This window comes from Trichomycterus rosablanca, chromosome 5 (assembly GCF_030014385.1).
Source record: "Trichomycterus rosablanca isolate fTriRos1 chromosome 5, fTriRos1.hap1, whole genome shotgun sequence".
Classification (NCBI taxonomy): Eukaryota; Metazoa; Chordata; class Actinopteri; order Siluriformes; family Trichomycteridae; genus Trichomycterus; species Trichomycterus rosablanca.
In genome coordinates, this window is record NC_085992.1 from 37222636 (window position 1) to 37236519 (window position 13884).

At 38.9% G+C, this 13884-nt stretch overlaps 1 protein-coding gene across 7 annotated transcripts in view; it reads right to left on the reverse strand.

Moving 5' to 3' along the window:
- Positions 1-13884, reverse strand: part of klc1a (kinesin light chain 1a) — a 50350-nt gene that overhangs the window by 26072 nt on the left and 10394 nt on the right. For all 7 annotated transcript variants that reach the window (XM_062996107.1, XM_062996103.1, XM_062996108.1 and 4 more), the window contains exons 2-9: positions 11394-11670; positions 8942-9007; positions 8646-8810; positions 8463-8541; positions 6090-6315; positions 4994-5081; positions 3025-3126; positions 1610-1783 (exon numbers count right to left, since the gene is read on the reverse strand). In XM_062996107.1, coding sequence (XP_062852177.1) covers positions 1610-1783; positions 3025-3126; positions 4994-5081; positions 6090-6315; positions 8463-8541; positions 8646-8810; positions 8942-9007; positions 11394-11669 — 1176 coding nt within the window. In that variant the 5' untranslated portion in view covers position 11670. The remainder of the gene's footprint in view (positions 1-1609; positions 1784-3024; positions 3127-4993; positions 5082-6089; positions 6316-8462; positions 8542-8645; positions 8811-8941; positions 9008-11393; positions 11671-13884) is intronic.

A 13884-nucleotide genomic window follows, 5' to 3' on the forward strand; every position in this document is an offset into this window, starting at 1 on the left:
TATTTATGCTTTGTTTTTTTGTCTTGGAGTTAAAGGGTGCTCCGGTGTGAGTAGGTGTCTTTGACCCATCTGTGTAAATAAACAAGTAGCCTGTTTGTCTTTCCTCAAATTCCTTGAATATACTTTGTGCTATTTCAGGGCTCGTAGTTTGCTTGGGGAAATTTGTGAAGGTTTCTGAGATGCAAGGACTTCCAAGGTCCCATGGGGGAAAGGTTTTCCTTTGTGTATCATTTAGCATTGCTCTTTTCTGAAAGTTTTCTAGATCCCACCATAGTCTTTCTCCCACAGGTCTGATCTCTAGGAAATGGTAAGCTAAAAGGTGCATGTTTTGCTAGTGAAAATGCTATTTGGGGAATTAAGTTCCTGTTTGTCTATGTGAAACAGATTTATAAATTAATGCAAATGTAATAACTTAAAATAATGTTTAAATAATTTTTCTTTTTAAAATATGAAATTGGCGTTTGTTACAGGTACATTTTGGTGGTGACATCTGACTTGGCATTGATGATTTATTGGAGGCCAAAACTGCCTAAATACCTGTACCTAACTCCAACTATCACAACATGAAGAAAAGAGGAAAACTAAGTACATATCAGTGGCGATTTCTCTAAGACTGCAAGGGAAGCTCAGCTTCCCCTAAAATGTCAAAAATTAAATGGTTAAATATGTACAGTTGTGTTAACATTTCATTGACTACAAATGCGTTAGAACACGTTCATCTTGAAGACGAGTTCGTTCAGAATCAGCTACTTGTCACAAATCGACTGACTCGATTTTGTTAGCGTCAGTGCATTTGCCCGTAGAAGCTGAGCATCTATTCACTTCATTGGATAAATGCCACGATTTTGTCCCGCCTCCGGACGCTGAGCGTCTCTGAGGGTGAATGGAGCTGTGGGCGGGTCTGGACGCGGCGCTTCTGCAAGATGATTGGAGGATCAGTCGAAAGGCTGAATCCCGTTTTGATTGACAGCTATTTTGAGATCTACACGTCACTTAATCACTGGGAGCTTCAGTCCCATCGCGGATTTTGCGAGTGAAGTCGAAAGACAAACTGCAACCCATTTCTTGGTATTTGCTTGGTGAAATTACTTGACCATTTCCATTGTTCATTGTGTAAATAAAACACACTCATAGTATTTGTTTCAGGACACTGGTCAAGTCCCTGGAAAAGACGCCTACTAGGTACGATAGGATCACAGGCCATTTTCTTGAAAAGGAACGGAGGGCAGAATTTATGTATAAATAAATTGACACATTTTATGATGTAAGCCGACAATGAGCTTCCCCTCTTTGAAAGACCAGCAGCCGCCACTGGTACATACGGAGTTAGAAATGTCATATGACCTTACAGTATTAGACATATTGAACTACAGAACACACAAACCTGTGTGCAAATAAATCTGCTGTGATGTTCAGCAACGTGACTTCTGTTTAGTTAGGCGCTTTCTATTATAATAATAATTAGTGGTCTGTTATTCTTTATTTTTACTGAGGGATTTTACTGGGTAAGTGTATTACAGCAAATTGGAAAAATTAGCCCATAAGACATTTTACTATGCCAGTTTTACTAGTAAAATAATTCAGACTCCAATAGAAGTGGTTCATTTACCAGATTGTTTTTGGTCTTTGCTACATTGGGGTCATCAGGGCCAAGCTTGGTCTGGTAGATGTCCAGGGCCCTCTGGTAATAATACTCTACCTCCTCGTATTTGCCCTGGTTCTGACACAGCAAGGCTAGGTTATTCAACTGCTTTGCCACGTCTGGGTGGCCCTTTCCCAGCACCTGACACACAAACAGACATTCAGCTGGTTAGCAATTGTTAAATGTTTTTTATTAAAAGAAAAAAAAGTTAGCATGTATTTAAGTAACCAAACTAAAAATATTCACATTACAAAAAGTAACTAATCTGCAAAAGAGGGTTCTTTTTTTCTGTAGCAGTACCAAAATACCGAAATACCAATCTACACAGAAAGCACTCTTCCAGGTACTTTTATTTATTTATAATCTTTGTTTAAAGCTAATGTGAAGCAGTAAATGTTGTATGAGCTTTTACGTTAGTTTCAAACCACATTTGACAGTTACACTGTTGTACATTTTCGTGTATGTCTCTTCACCCCACCCATCATTCCATTTGGCTGGGCAAATGCTAATTTAAAAGCTATCAGGGTGGGAAACCATGCAGACTGAGGCAGGTTGTTATTGATCAAGACAGACACTGTGTGTTAGTGGGTGCGAGAATGCGTTTTTACACTGCATGATTTTGGAGGTGGCTGGCTCACACATGATTTATCACTAGGGAAAACAATGCATCATCCATCTAGAAGAGTGCACTTACACCTCCCCAAAATTTGGCAATGCCTGGAAGTCATACTAAAATGAGTGTGCATGGGTTTTAAAAGCTCTGTGTGTAAAAAATTAATTTAGTCCCCTAAAATGTAATTATATAAATGATTTTAATGATAAATAAATTTAAAGCAGCTTCAGAACTTGTCTTCATCTGTATTGGATATTCAACAGTCTATATTAAATTTAAAAAAAGCAGAGTAAAAAGCTAGCCAATAAGAGTAAAAAAGAAAACTCAGAGAAGAAGACGGAAGGAAAAAAAACTGTAAAAACAGCTAGAAGAGCAAAACTCAAAATACTAGACTCTAATCCAAACGGTATTCTACTTCTTTAGTATTCAACAGTGATTTGGGGATTTTAAGAGTTAAGCACAGGTTCTTGAAGGTCTTTGATCAGAAATAGAAGAGCAGATAATCTGGTGCATGCAGTAAAATAGTATGTGAGGAAGAACAAATGCTTCCAAGCCTGCATGTGTGTGAGAATGTCATCAAAAGAGTCTAAAATAAGCATAGGCGTCTGCAGCTGCCTTTTCACTGCCTCCCACAATTCACAGCCAAGCAATTAAATTTAGAAATTTGTACAGTACAAAATTAAAGTTTATTAATAATAGCATAGGATAAAATAAACAGTCTTTTCCAATACCCACGGTGCTACCAGTTAACCTTCAAATTCTGACCTACCTTTTCTCTGATCTCCAGTGCCCTTTTGCATAGTGGTTCTGCCTCCTTGTACTTCCCACGCTTACCATATAGAACTGCCAAATTATTTAATGTAGCTGCCACCTACGAGGAACACCCAGAGTGTTATAATAACAATATAACCAGATGTGATGCAAAGCTGCAAAATATCAGTTTGGTAATAATTTAGTGACTTTACATGCACTTAAGTAATCTGATAATAGAGAATATGAGTCTGTGAGTCAAGAACAAGAGTCTATTTAGCAGCATCTTTACAAAATGTGAGGCTGAGAGTTTACTTTCCAGTAGTAATATGTACAGTTGTAATCAGAAATATTGTGCCTCCCAAATAAAAAAAAACCCTCTAAACTATCTTCTGCAGAGCTCGATTTTGCTTCTAATGAAGTTTTAATCAGTTCAATGATGCAGCAAATGAGCAAAGAAAATGTAGCAGGATACTGTGTTAATACTGCCCTGCTTTAATAAAATTTACTGCTAGTCTGTGTGACCTAAAGTTTGGTTACAGCATGATTAAACCATTGGAAATCAATAATAACCCTTAATCTGCATCAGCTGTGATGTATTATATAAACACCACTCATGTGTGGGGTGATGGGTTCAATGTGTTTTGCAACCACGGTGAAAATGAGAGATCTTTTCATTGCACCAAAATGGTAATGGCTAAATTGTACAGATTTCAACACCTTTTCTTTTAAAGGGGGGGGTGAATATTTCAGAGTGTAACTGTACAGTCAGCAGCTAAGAACTAGCTGAACTACATTACTTAATGTTGGTTAATTAAAAGCACAACTGCCTTGAGTTTGGCCACTAATACATCTGCTTTAAGTCATTTTAATGTCTACTATTCATTTGAGTCTTTTATGGTTCCAAACTGCAAATGATGCTGTCTCCAAGTGTCTGATGAAAGTGTGATCCAAACCTCACACTAACATTGATCTAACAGCTTGATCTGACAGCTGTTTAGACAGAACGGCACACCTTTGCATGATTGCAGCTATGAGCAGTATTACACCATGAGGGCGCGAACAGCCACATATGTAAGACTAGACAAAATATAAGGCAGAATAATTGCACTAAAATCGATTTACCAGCCAATAAGAAAAAGTATTAAACAGACAGAGTATACAGTTTTGTCCAAAAACCTGTGTAATAAATAATAAAGTGAGAAGATTACCATTCTCCTATAGTTGCTACGGTGATACAAACAATTTTGAATTTATGAATAAAAACTACAAGCCATCTTTACCACAACAGCTAAAACTTTACATTATCAGATTGTGTGTGCATGTAAACATAATCACTAAAATAAAACAGCAGCACTCAAAAAAATTAAATCAGAATCTTTTGATTTGGACAGAATCTTTTGAATCTTCGATTTGGGCAGAATCTTTTGAATCTTTTGATTAGGGCAATATATTCAAAGCCTTCAAAGCTTACAGGAATGCAAGATCTGACCAGGATCAGTTACATAAGAATTATTACTGGTGACAAGACCTACAATCATTAACAGTCCACAGTGAATATAATCATCAGCCTTTGATTGAGGTGTGCACCTGAGCCCCATGCTTGTGTAGAACATAATGCATGTGAACAATATAACAATTCCAAAAGAAGAAACAGTAAGACAGAGAAATGCAGGATGAAGTCTGACCTCATCAATACACAGAGAGGATGTCGGCCCTGGTAAAAACATAGACATAAGATAGTAAATACTACCAAAGTAACTGTAAACATTTACAGTGTATGATGCCAATCCTTTTTCTTCCCAAATATACACCTCTTAGGGTGGTCCTTAACTGCCTGTTGTCTAACAGTAAATATCCATTTGTTGCTTATGGGACAAAAACTGACAGGTTGTTAAGTTTGTCGGAAAACTTTTGGTCACATAAACACACAAACAACTTTTGGTCACATTACGTATACCCCACCTCCACCACACACACATACATACCGCAGGGTGGTCTTTTCCCAGTGTCTTCTCTCTAATAGCAAGTGCATCATTCAGAAGATTTGCAGCCTCTTTGTATTTATTCTGGTCTCTAAATACAAATAAAATGCTGTTTTAAAAACTGTAACAAAACAGTTTAAAAAATCTTTAATCTGCAGTTTATAATAGGAACTCTTTTAAAAGAAATTACGCTGGTTTCTGTCAATAGTGTCTATACAACTATTAGTTTAACTACATGTTTTAGTATTAAAGTACAGTGGTACCTTGAAACTCAACGTCAATTGGTTCTGGGAGTGGCGTTGAGTTTGAAAGGTGTTGAGTTTTAAGGTATTTTTCCCCATAAGGATGTATGGGAAGCCTGTTAATGCGTTCTATGGTCCCGTGGAACTGCATTTATTTTGGGCTTATGTCAAATAATGGGGTTGTTTTTAACAATTACACACTAAAATAACACACATATAATATAAAAACACTAAAATACAATTAAAAACAGTTAAAAATCAAACCTGCTTTATACCTTTACTTCTTTAATTTCTTATGTTTCTTAATTAGTGGAGATAACTTATGTGCAGTAATAATTAAGAGGTTTAGTATTTCTATGTTGTTCTTTTACATTAAGTCACAACAAGCTTTTTGTTTTTTAACTATAAGCTTTTTAGAATTTCTCGGAAAAGCTGATTCTTACGATTTCTCAGCACCCTGAGTTATAACACAAGTTTAAAAGTAAATAGGAGAAAAATTCAGCTAAACACAGATACATGTGGATGCTTTCAGAGTGAATTTGACGGTTATTCCACACAGATGCAGATTCATCTCATATTCGCACTTTGATGACGTTTTACCGCACAGCTTAAGCCGAGCACTGAACAAAGCGGCAGTCACCCACACGTTGAGTTTAAGGGAAACGTTGAGTTTAAGGGTACACATTTCTCGATGAAGGGCGTTGAGTTTCAAAAGATACATTACACTGCATGTGTTCTTGTGCGTCCATGCCAATCAAACAGCAGATAAACAGTTGTGCATACGTGTGTGTTTGTGTGTGTGTGTGTGTGTGTGTGTGTGTGTGTGTGTGTGTGTGTGTGTGTGTATCTTATTAAACCTGTAGACGAGAGCTAGGATGTTAAGCATGGTAGCGACGTCAGGATGGTCGTGGCCTGAGGTTTTCTCCAGGTCCTCCAGAGCCTGTTTACACAGCGGCACAGCCACCTCATACCGACCCTGAGAGGCGTACTGGATCACAAGGTTGTGCAGGGTTCTAAGTCTGGCTGGAATCTCATAGCCACCCTGCTGTGCTGCTGCTACTGCACTGCTGTGCGCAGGCTGAACTACAGAAAGAAAAAGAAAGCAAACATTATCTAATACTGATGGGCACAAGCACATTTAGCATAAAGTACAGGAAGCATAGAGTATTGTTTTCAAAGCAAATATACAAATATTAATGTCGAATCAAATGACTGTATTTGCATAGCAGCTCTGAATTGAACATCACTGCCTATTTGTACATAAAACCTTTTTGAAGAAATATTCTACTGTTGCAAACCTAAAAATTTAACAAGATTATACTTGCAGCAAAAGTAGTTTCTTCCATTTGTTGAACTACTAATAAAAACACTTTTATTTGGATTATATTCAACAACACTGTGCTGGATGTACCTTGTTTTTTGCCCCCTTTACTCTGCACCAATTTAAAGCTCATTAAAAAAACAGAAGAGGGTGGAGGGAGACCCTGCCTTCAAAAGAGTGATAGTCTTACTTATCGTATTAATATTTTATACTGAGACAGAAAACTTGATGCTCTATGTTTAATTCAAGCAGAGTTCAGACACAGATGTCCAATTATGTATGTCTTTGCCCAAGAATGCATCAAAGGTTTGGCCACCAGGAGAAATAACACCGGGGTACAAAGTAAAAATATAAATAAACAATGTTGCTTGGGTGGAACTGAGGTCCAACGCGCTTGCACACCACTCTCTAGTGTGAATCTCAGCAGAGCCACCACTCTAGCTGGGCATCCACACAAACACAAGTGGGAATATGAGATCTCCAGGACTGGGCCAAGTGTCTGCACGAGTTGTCTTTCTTGCTTAAAGAAAGTTGGCTTTCTTTAAGCAATATGGCTCTGTATTGAAACCAAACACTGAAAGGTGATAAGAAAGGGCACAGATTCGACACATGTCGGTTTTGCCAGCTGAAGTGGATTCACAATCAGGTATTGAAAATAACAAGACTGTAAAAAAAAAAAAAAAGCAGAAAAATAACATCAAAAAGTGGTTATGGTGCAAACCATAGTTTAGTTTGACTGCAGTAAAATGCAAAGTAAATTATGTGGATTATGGGCTACGGGACATTTTCTGCCACGCCAGTTAGATAAATTGCTACGTATTTACTGTGACAAAATCAATGTGTCAAAGTAGAGCTGGGTGATAAAACGACATCGATATGTATGGCGATAAACCTTTCCTCGATTACGAAGATAAGCTTTGGGCATATTATCGATTCTATTTTTCCTTCTCACTAGCGCAGAAAAGCACAGAAAGCAGCCTAATCACGCAGCACGTAGGTTAGGCGTAAAGCCGGCACAACAGCACAATCAGGCTGCAAGCTGAATTGCTACGGGAAGATGGGCAGTGGAGAGAAACCCGAAAGCAAAAGAGAAGGCAAAGGTAAGCTGTCTGTTTTTGATGACATTGTTCCCAGGCCATTGTTGAAAGGCCAGTGGTTCGGATTTCTTAATTCTGACAAAGCGCAGTTAACCCCAGAATGCAAAATATATCACTGTTTGGTACTAAATCAAGAAACGCTACCAATTTATTTCATAATTTGAGTCGAGCAAACAGAAAGTAAAATAAAACGTCGTTCAAGTGTTGTTACCCAGCCATCTAGCAGTGTCGTTAGTCGGTTATCAAGCAGTGGACTTTATTTTAAGCAACAGTTGTGGCGTGTTTTTCTGCCATTACAACCTACGAAATATATTATGTTCTTATAATAAATATTAAAATATTGTAAAACAGTACAATTCGATTTCTATTCTTTAAAAACTGTGACAATGTTAACAAAATCTTTATCGTGATAATTATCAATATTGATCAATATAGACAAATTTATCGTGATAACATTTTTGGCCATATCACCCAGCTCTATATCAAAGCACAGACTCTTGCGAGGCGCACAGGTAAAATGTATTTTGGATATTTGAGCAGAAAAAAAACCCAAAATACTCGACATCAAGGACAAATTCCAAAAGTTTTTAATTATTTATGTATTATTTAGGAGTGTTATACACGGTCGAATGACTTCTGTTGTGTTTTTGAGCAAAGACTGAAAGGCATTTTAACACTGCTCAGTCACACATGCCCATTAGCAAATATTTTCTGGACTGCTTGCATCTGTGCTGAGTGAAATCAAATGGTACCAAACAGATTTTGACTAGGCAAGAAGCCCAACAGGTGGGAAAGCTTCCTTAGGTACTTACTGCCAGCTCCCGGCTCATCCGGATCATCAGGGAACAGATCATCCAGAGTCTCCCTGCTGGAGTCAGAGTCTCTGTCGTCCTGAAAGAAAGCATTAAATAAAATAGATATAAAAAGACAGAACTGAAAAGCAGGGAGCTAAAACAGCAAAGAAACACAGTTCCGACAGTTTAGAGGAATCTCACTGTTGGGCTGAGATCCTGGTCGTATTTTTTAAGCTGATTCATGAACTCCAGGTGCTTCTTTTCCTCCTCCAGCTGGGCAACACTTTGCTCACTTTTCTGCAGCCGCTGCTGTGTGCCTGCCAGCTCATCCCGCAGCCACTGGTTCTCCTGGCAGAGCCGTCGCACCTAAAACACACAGACACTGTTACACACAGACTGCAGACTTTGCCAGACAGGCAAAGAGAAAGTGTGCATGTGCATCTCTGGAAGCTGTGATAAGATTAAACATGAGTCGTTGTGATTGTGTCCATGTTTACCTGTGCCCGCAGCTTCTGTTTCTCAGCCTCCACTGCACTGAGGTGTCCTGAAAGAGCCATCATTACCTGCAAAATATAACATAAGATGAGGTCAAACGATCATATTTAAAGTGCTTTAACAACACATTATTTTTAAACATTTGCATTTTTCCACCTAATCTTCAACCAAATGTCTTTTTTTTAAGTGAATACAGTGTTTTTCATTGTAAATCCTACTGTATAATCTAAAAATCTAGGTAAAAACTTAATGTTTAAAACATTTTCATAAATTACTTCTTTTTTGTATGAGCACATTAACACCGATTAGGCATAACATTATGACCACCTTCCTAATATTGTGTTGGTCCCTCTTTTGCCAAAACAGCCCTGACTCGTCGAGGCATGGAGTCTGACACCTTTCTATCAGAACCAGCATTAACTTCTTCAGCAATTTGAGCTACAGTAGCTCATCTATTGGATCAGACCACACGGTCCAGCCTTCGCCCCCCCCACATGCATCAATGAGCCTTGGCCACCCTGTTGCTGGTTTACCACTGTTCCTTCCTTGGACCACTTTCGATAGATACTGACCACTGCAGACTGGGAACACCCCACAAGAGTTGCTGTTTTGGAGATTTTTTGTACTTCTAACACATCAACTTTGAGGATAAAATGTTAATTTGCTGCCTAATATATCCCACCTACTAACAGGTGCCGTGATAAAGAGATAAACAATGTTATTCACTTCACCTGTCAGTGGTCATAATGTTATGCCTAGTCGGTGTATAATAGACAATGACAGCAAATATAGTAAATTGATAGAGCTTCTGACAATCAGGCTTTTCAGCATGTGCTTCTATGTAAAGAACAAGCTACCTTCTAAACGTTCAAGGTAAATAAAAGCATAATGTACTGAAACGGAGAACTATACATTTCCTACCTAATTTCTTCCAAAATAAATGAACATTATTTATTCATTCATTTGCATACTGTTAGTGGGCATTTCTGATACTCTAAATATATTATATTAACTGTACATTTAAAAATTAATTGTATTTTGATTCCATTCAATTATTTGTTTGATTCAGATTTTAGTGTGACATTTTAATTATTATTTTACTTTTAGAGATTTTTTTGGTGTTCAGTTAGCCCACTAATGCTGAGATCCAGGTTCAAATCTGGACCGCTATCAGACAGCCGGGTATCTACACAGACCTAATTGGGGCAGGGTGGATGGCCGAAGCCCAGCAATAAATCGACGCCCTGTCCAGGATATTTGTGACACAGACCAGGATAAAGTGGCTGCTGAAAATAAAATGAAAAAATGAAATGAAAATGTTTCTATTTTAAGTTTTAGCTGTAGTACATTGCCTTTAATTCATAGAGACGAGAGGGTCGGATCAGCTGTCAATCAGAATTGCCCTTTTTTGTTGGGAGGCATTTTATGTCATTGCTATTATCTGATATTTATTAATTAGGTTGATGCTGAGAGAATCCTTACACTTGCATGCACACACATAAACACACTCTTAAATCAGTGTAGAACACGTGCAAATAGCACATTTGACAAGGTTAACTGAACACACATCATGTAACAGATATTTGATGGCATCATGGCATGCTTGTGGTCACACACTGGGATGCACTCATTTACAGTCTGTTGCAACATTTGGTTTAATTATTCATACACCAATTTAGACCGTGTTTGGTGCCTTTTATTTATAGTAAATTGTCTTTGGATGAATAGGCAATCAGTATTATCCTGATGGCTGATGAGTCAAACTCTAATTATAAGTGTGACAAGTCTTGGACACTTGTGAGCTTATGTACAGTATATAGAAGCCCGCTTATCTGCCCAATGATGTTGCATTAGCTGGAAATGTTGACTAAGAGAGAATGTTTTAAAGAATGTATTCAAAGTAGATTTTTTGGCCGCTCAGGTGGCGCAGAGGTAAAAAGAGCTGGCATTTCGAATACATTGTAATGAATCTCAGCTCTGCCATCCGTCTGGGCTGAGCGGCCACATGAACAACGATTGCCCTGTTGTTCATATAGGGGTGGGGTATTAAGCCGGATGGGGACTCCTCGTAACGGGAAAAGAAAGTGGATCAGGGTGTGTCTCTCCGTACACAAGGCTGATTCGCATATATGCACTCGCCTAGTGTGGGTGACAAAATGCATACGGCTGCTGCCCACGTGTCGGAAGGGGCGTGAGTTAGCTTCGTTCTCCTTAAATCAGAGCGGGGGTCGGCATTAGTCAAATTAATTTATATAGCGCATTTTACAATGAACATTGTCTCAAAGCAACTACAACAACATTAGTGGAGAGGAAGCAAGACGCAATCAGGCAATTGGGTGCGCTAAAAAGTCGTGAGAGAAAGGGGAGAAAATGCATAAACAAAATATAAAAAACAAAGTTAATTTTTTGTCTATTAATTCTTTCAGCATTTTTCAGAACCTTTATTATTCTGACCTGTGCTTCACTGAGCCCGAGCTCAATCATTTCCAGAGAGCGCTGAATCATCACAGTCTTCTCTTCCACACCGCGACCCTCCTGGGTCTGTTTGAGGCAGCGCAGCGTTCCCATCAGCCCCTCCAGGATGGCTTGGTGCTCAGCCCGCAAAGCCTCCAGGCCCTGCATTACCTCACGTGTCCGACACAGCATCTCATCTTGGGACAGCTTGTCTGCAGGGTCTCCCTGCCCCTCCACATCCTTCACACACACCAAACTCGACATGTCCTCACGCATCCTACACACACACAAACAGAAATATTTACCACAATGATTAGTTACCACTTGGCTGAGCATTTAAACTGACCTGCTATTAGAATTTGATCCCAACTACCGGGATTTAATGAACCAAGTGTTGTTTAATACATCGGCAGCCTTTTTAGTTTTTCACGCGACCAAGTGAGTGAAAGACACGCCCGTGCTTTGTGTGTAGCTCATACTCTGGTTTTACAGGTTTAATTTAAATGTCAGTACATTTCACTTTCTTTGCAAGTTGTCTGTGGGTTTTCTTTCTCTTTTTCTGCCTCAATGGCATTATCAGTAAACCCAATAACATCTCTGGCATGTAGGTAGTTAGCCCACTCAACCTTTTTATCAACAATAACTCCTTTGTAAGGTTTAGCCTTAGCAACAACCTTGCCAAACTAAAGTGACTTTTGAATAAAAGTAGCGATTGAACTTTCACACATGCTGAGAAAATGGCAAGATTTTTTACACAGCAAAACTTCAGCAGTGACAAACCCAACACAATCTTTTAAGAGTTTAATTTTTTTAGACTAAACCAAGCTGCTGTTATCTAAGTAATGTAAAAGTCAGCTAAGAAACGGGGAACAGGCTTCCTGCTGCGAGGCATTTAAAACAAAAAGCAAAAACAGATAATATGCTGAGCCTAACATTTCACATCCAATCATGGCAATAACATAAACAGGACACAAGGTACTTTCTAGTCAGCAAACAACACTAAATTGAATTAATCTCTGCTTTTATACAGCATCATTTCTTACACTTCTTACACAAAAGAGCACACTGACCTGACTGCTGCTTAAGTAGTAAAAGACATGTTCATAAACCCAGCATTAGCCTGCACGAGTAGAAATAGGAAGTTCGGCTCACTCCGAGATTCATGTGACCCAGAGAAGGGCTGCTAGTCAGACATGTGACGGACATTGGAAAGGAAGCACCAGCGAGAGTTGTGTTACTAATGAACACTTGGGTTTCACGCTTGTGCACACACACACATAAATCAACAGGGAATAATGCAACCTTTAAGCAATAACAGACAGAAGCAAAGAACCTAGCAAAAAGCACTATTAATTACTTCAATCAAAATAAAAACGTGATGATATTGAAGGTACACTGGGATATTTTGTTCATCTGACTAGAGCTGGGCAGTATATGTTTACAAAAATGTAGACAGTTTTTTTTTTTTCCTTTATGCATTTTCTCCCCTTTTTTTCCCTTTTTAGCACGTCCAATGGGTAACTGCGTCATGCTTCCTCTCCACCAATGCCGATCCCTGCTCTGATTGAGGAGAACGAAGCTATCCCACACCCCCTCTGACACGTGGGCAGCATGCCGTATGCATTTTATCACCTGCACTTTGACAAGTGCAGTGCAGCTCAGCGTTGTGTACGGAGAAGACACACCCTGAGAGCACTCTTTTCTCATCTCAGGCACCATCAATCAGCCAGCAGAGGTCGTAATTGCACCAGTCATGGGAGAGAGACCCCATCCGGCTTAGTCCCGCCCATATCTGAACAACAGGCCAATCGTTGTTCATGTGGCCACTCAGCCTTAGCCGGTAGGCAGAGCTGAGATTCGATAGGATGTATTCGAGATCCCAGCTCTGGTTCCAGTGTGTGTTTTTACCGCTGCGCCATCTGAGCGGCATATGCAACATTATTTAATATATTATTGAATTCTGCGGGCAGACATAGAGACAGGAGGGTGGGATCAGCTGTAAATCAGAATTGGCTTTTTTGTTGGAAGTCATCTTCTGGTATTACTACTATATGATATTTTTTCATTAGGCTGATGCTGAGAGAATCCTTATGCATGCACGCACATGGACACATTTATTATTGTGTAGTATTATTATTAGTGTCACCAGGTCAATTCTGAATCATGGCACCATATCAATAGTGTTTCCCAGATCATTCTTTGTTCTGTTTGGGTCTTCGGGCTTCATAATGGATAATCCCTCCATTATGTTGCTGGACGTTCTATTTTACCTACCAAACATAATATTAAACATTGCATTGGTTCTTCTCATAATGTAATAATAAATAGAAAAAGGTTGGTTATCTAAGAGGTTTAGTTTGATTAGGTTGAGAATCCATTTGCTTGACCTCTTTACTCTTAAAAGTACCGGGTGACTCAAAATTATGTCAACACTAATGGATCTATTTCCCGCGAAATGTGTGTCCGGGCTTTAAATGGTACTGTCGCTCGC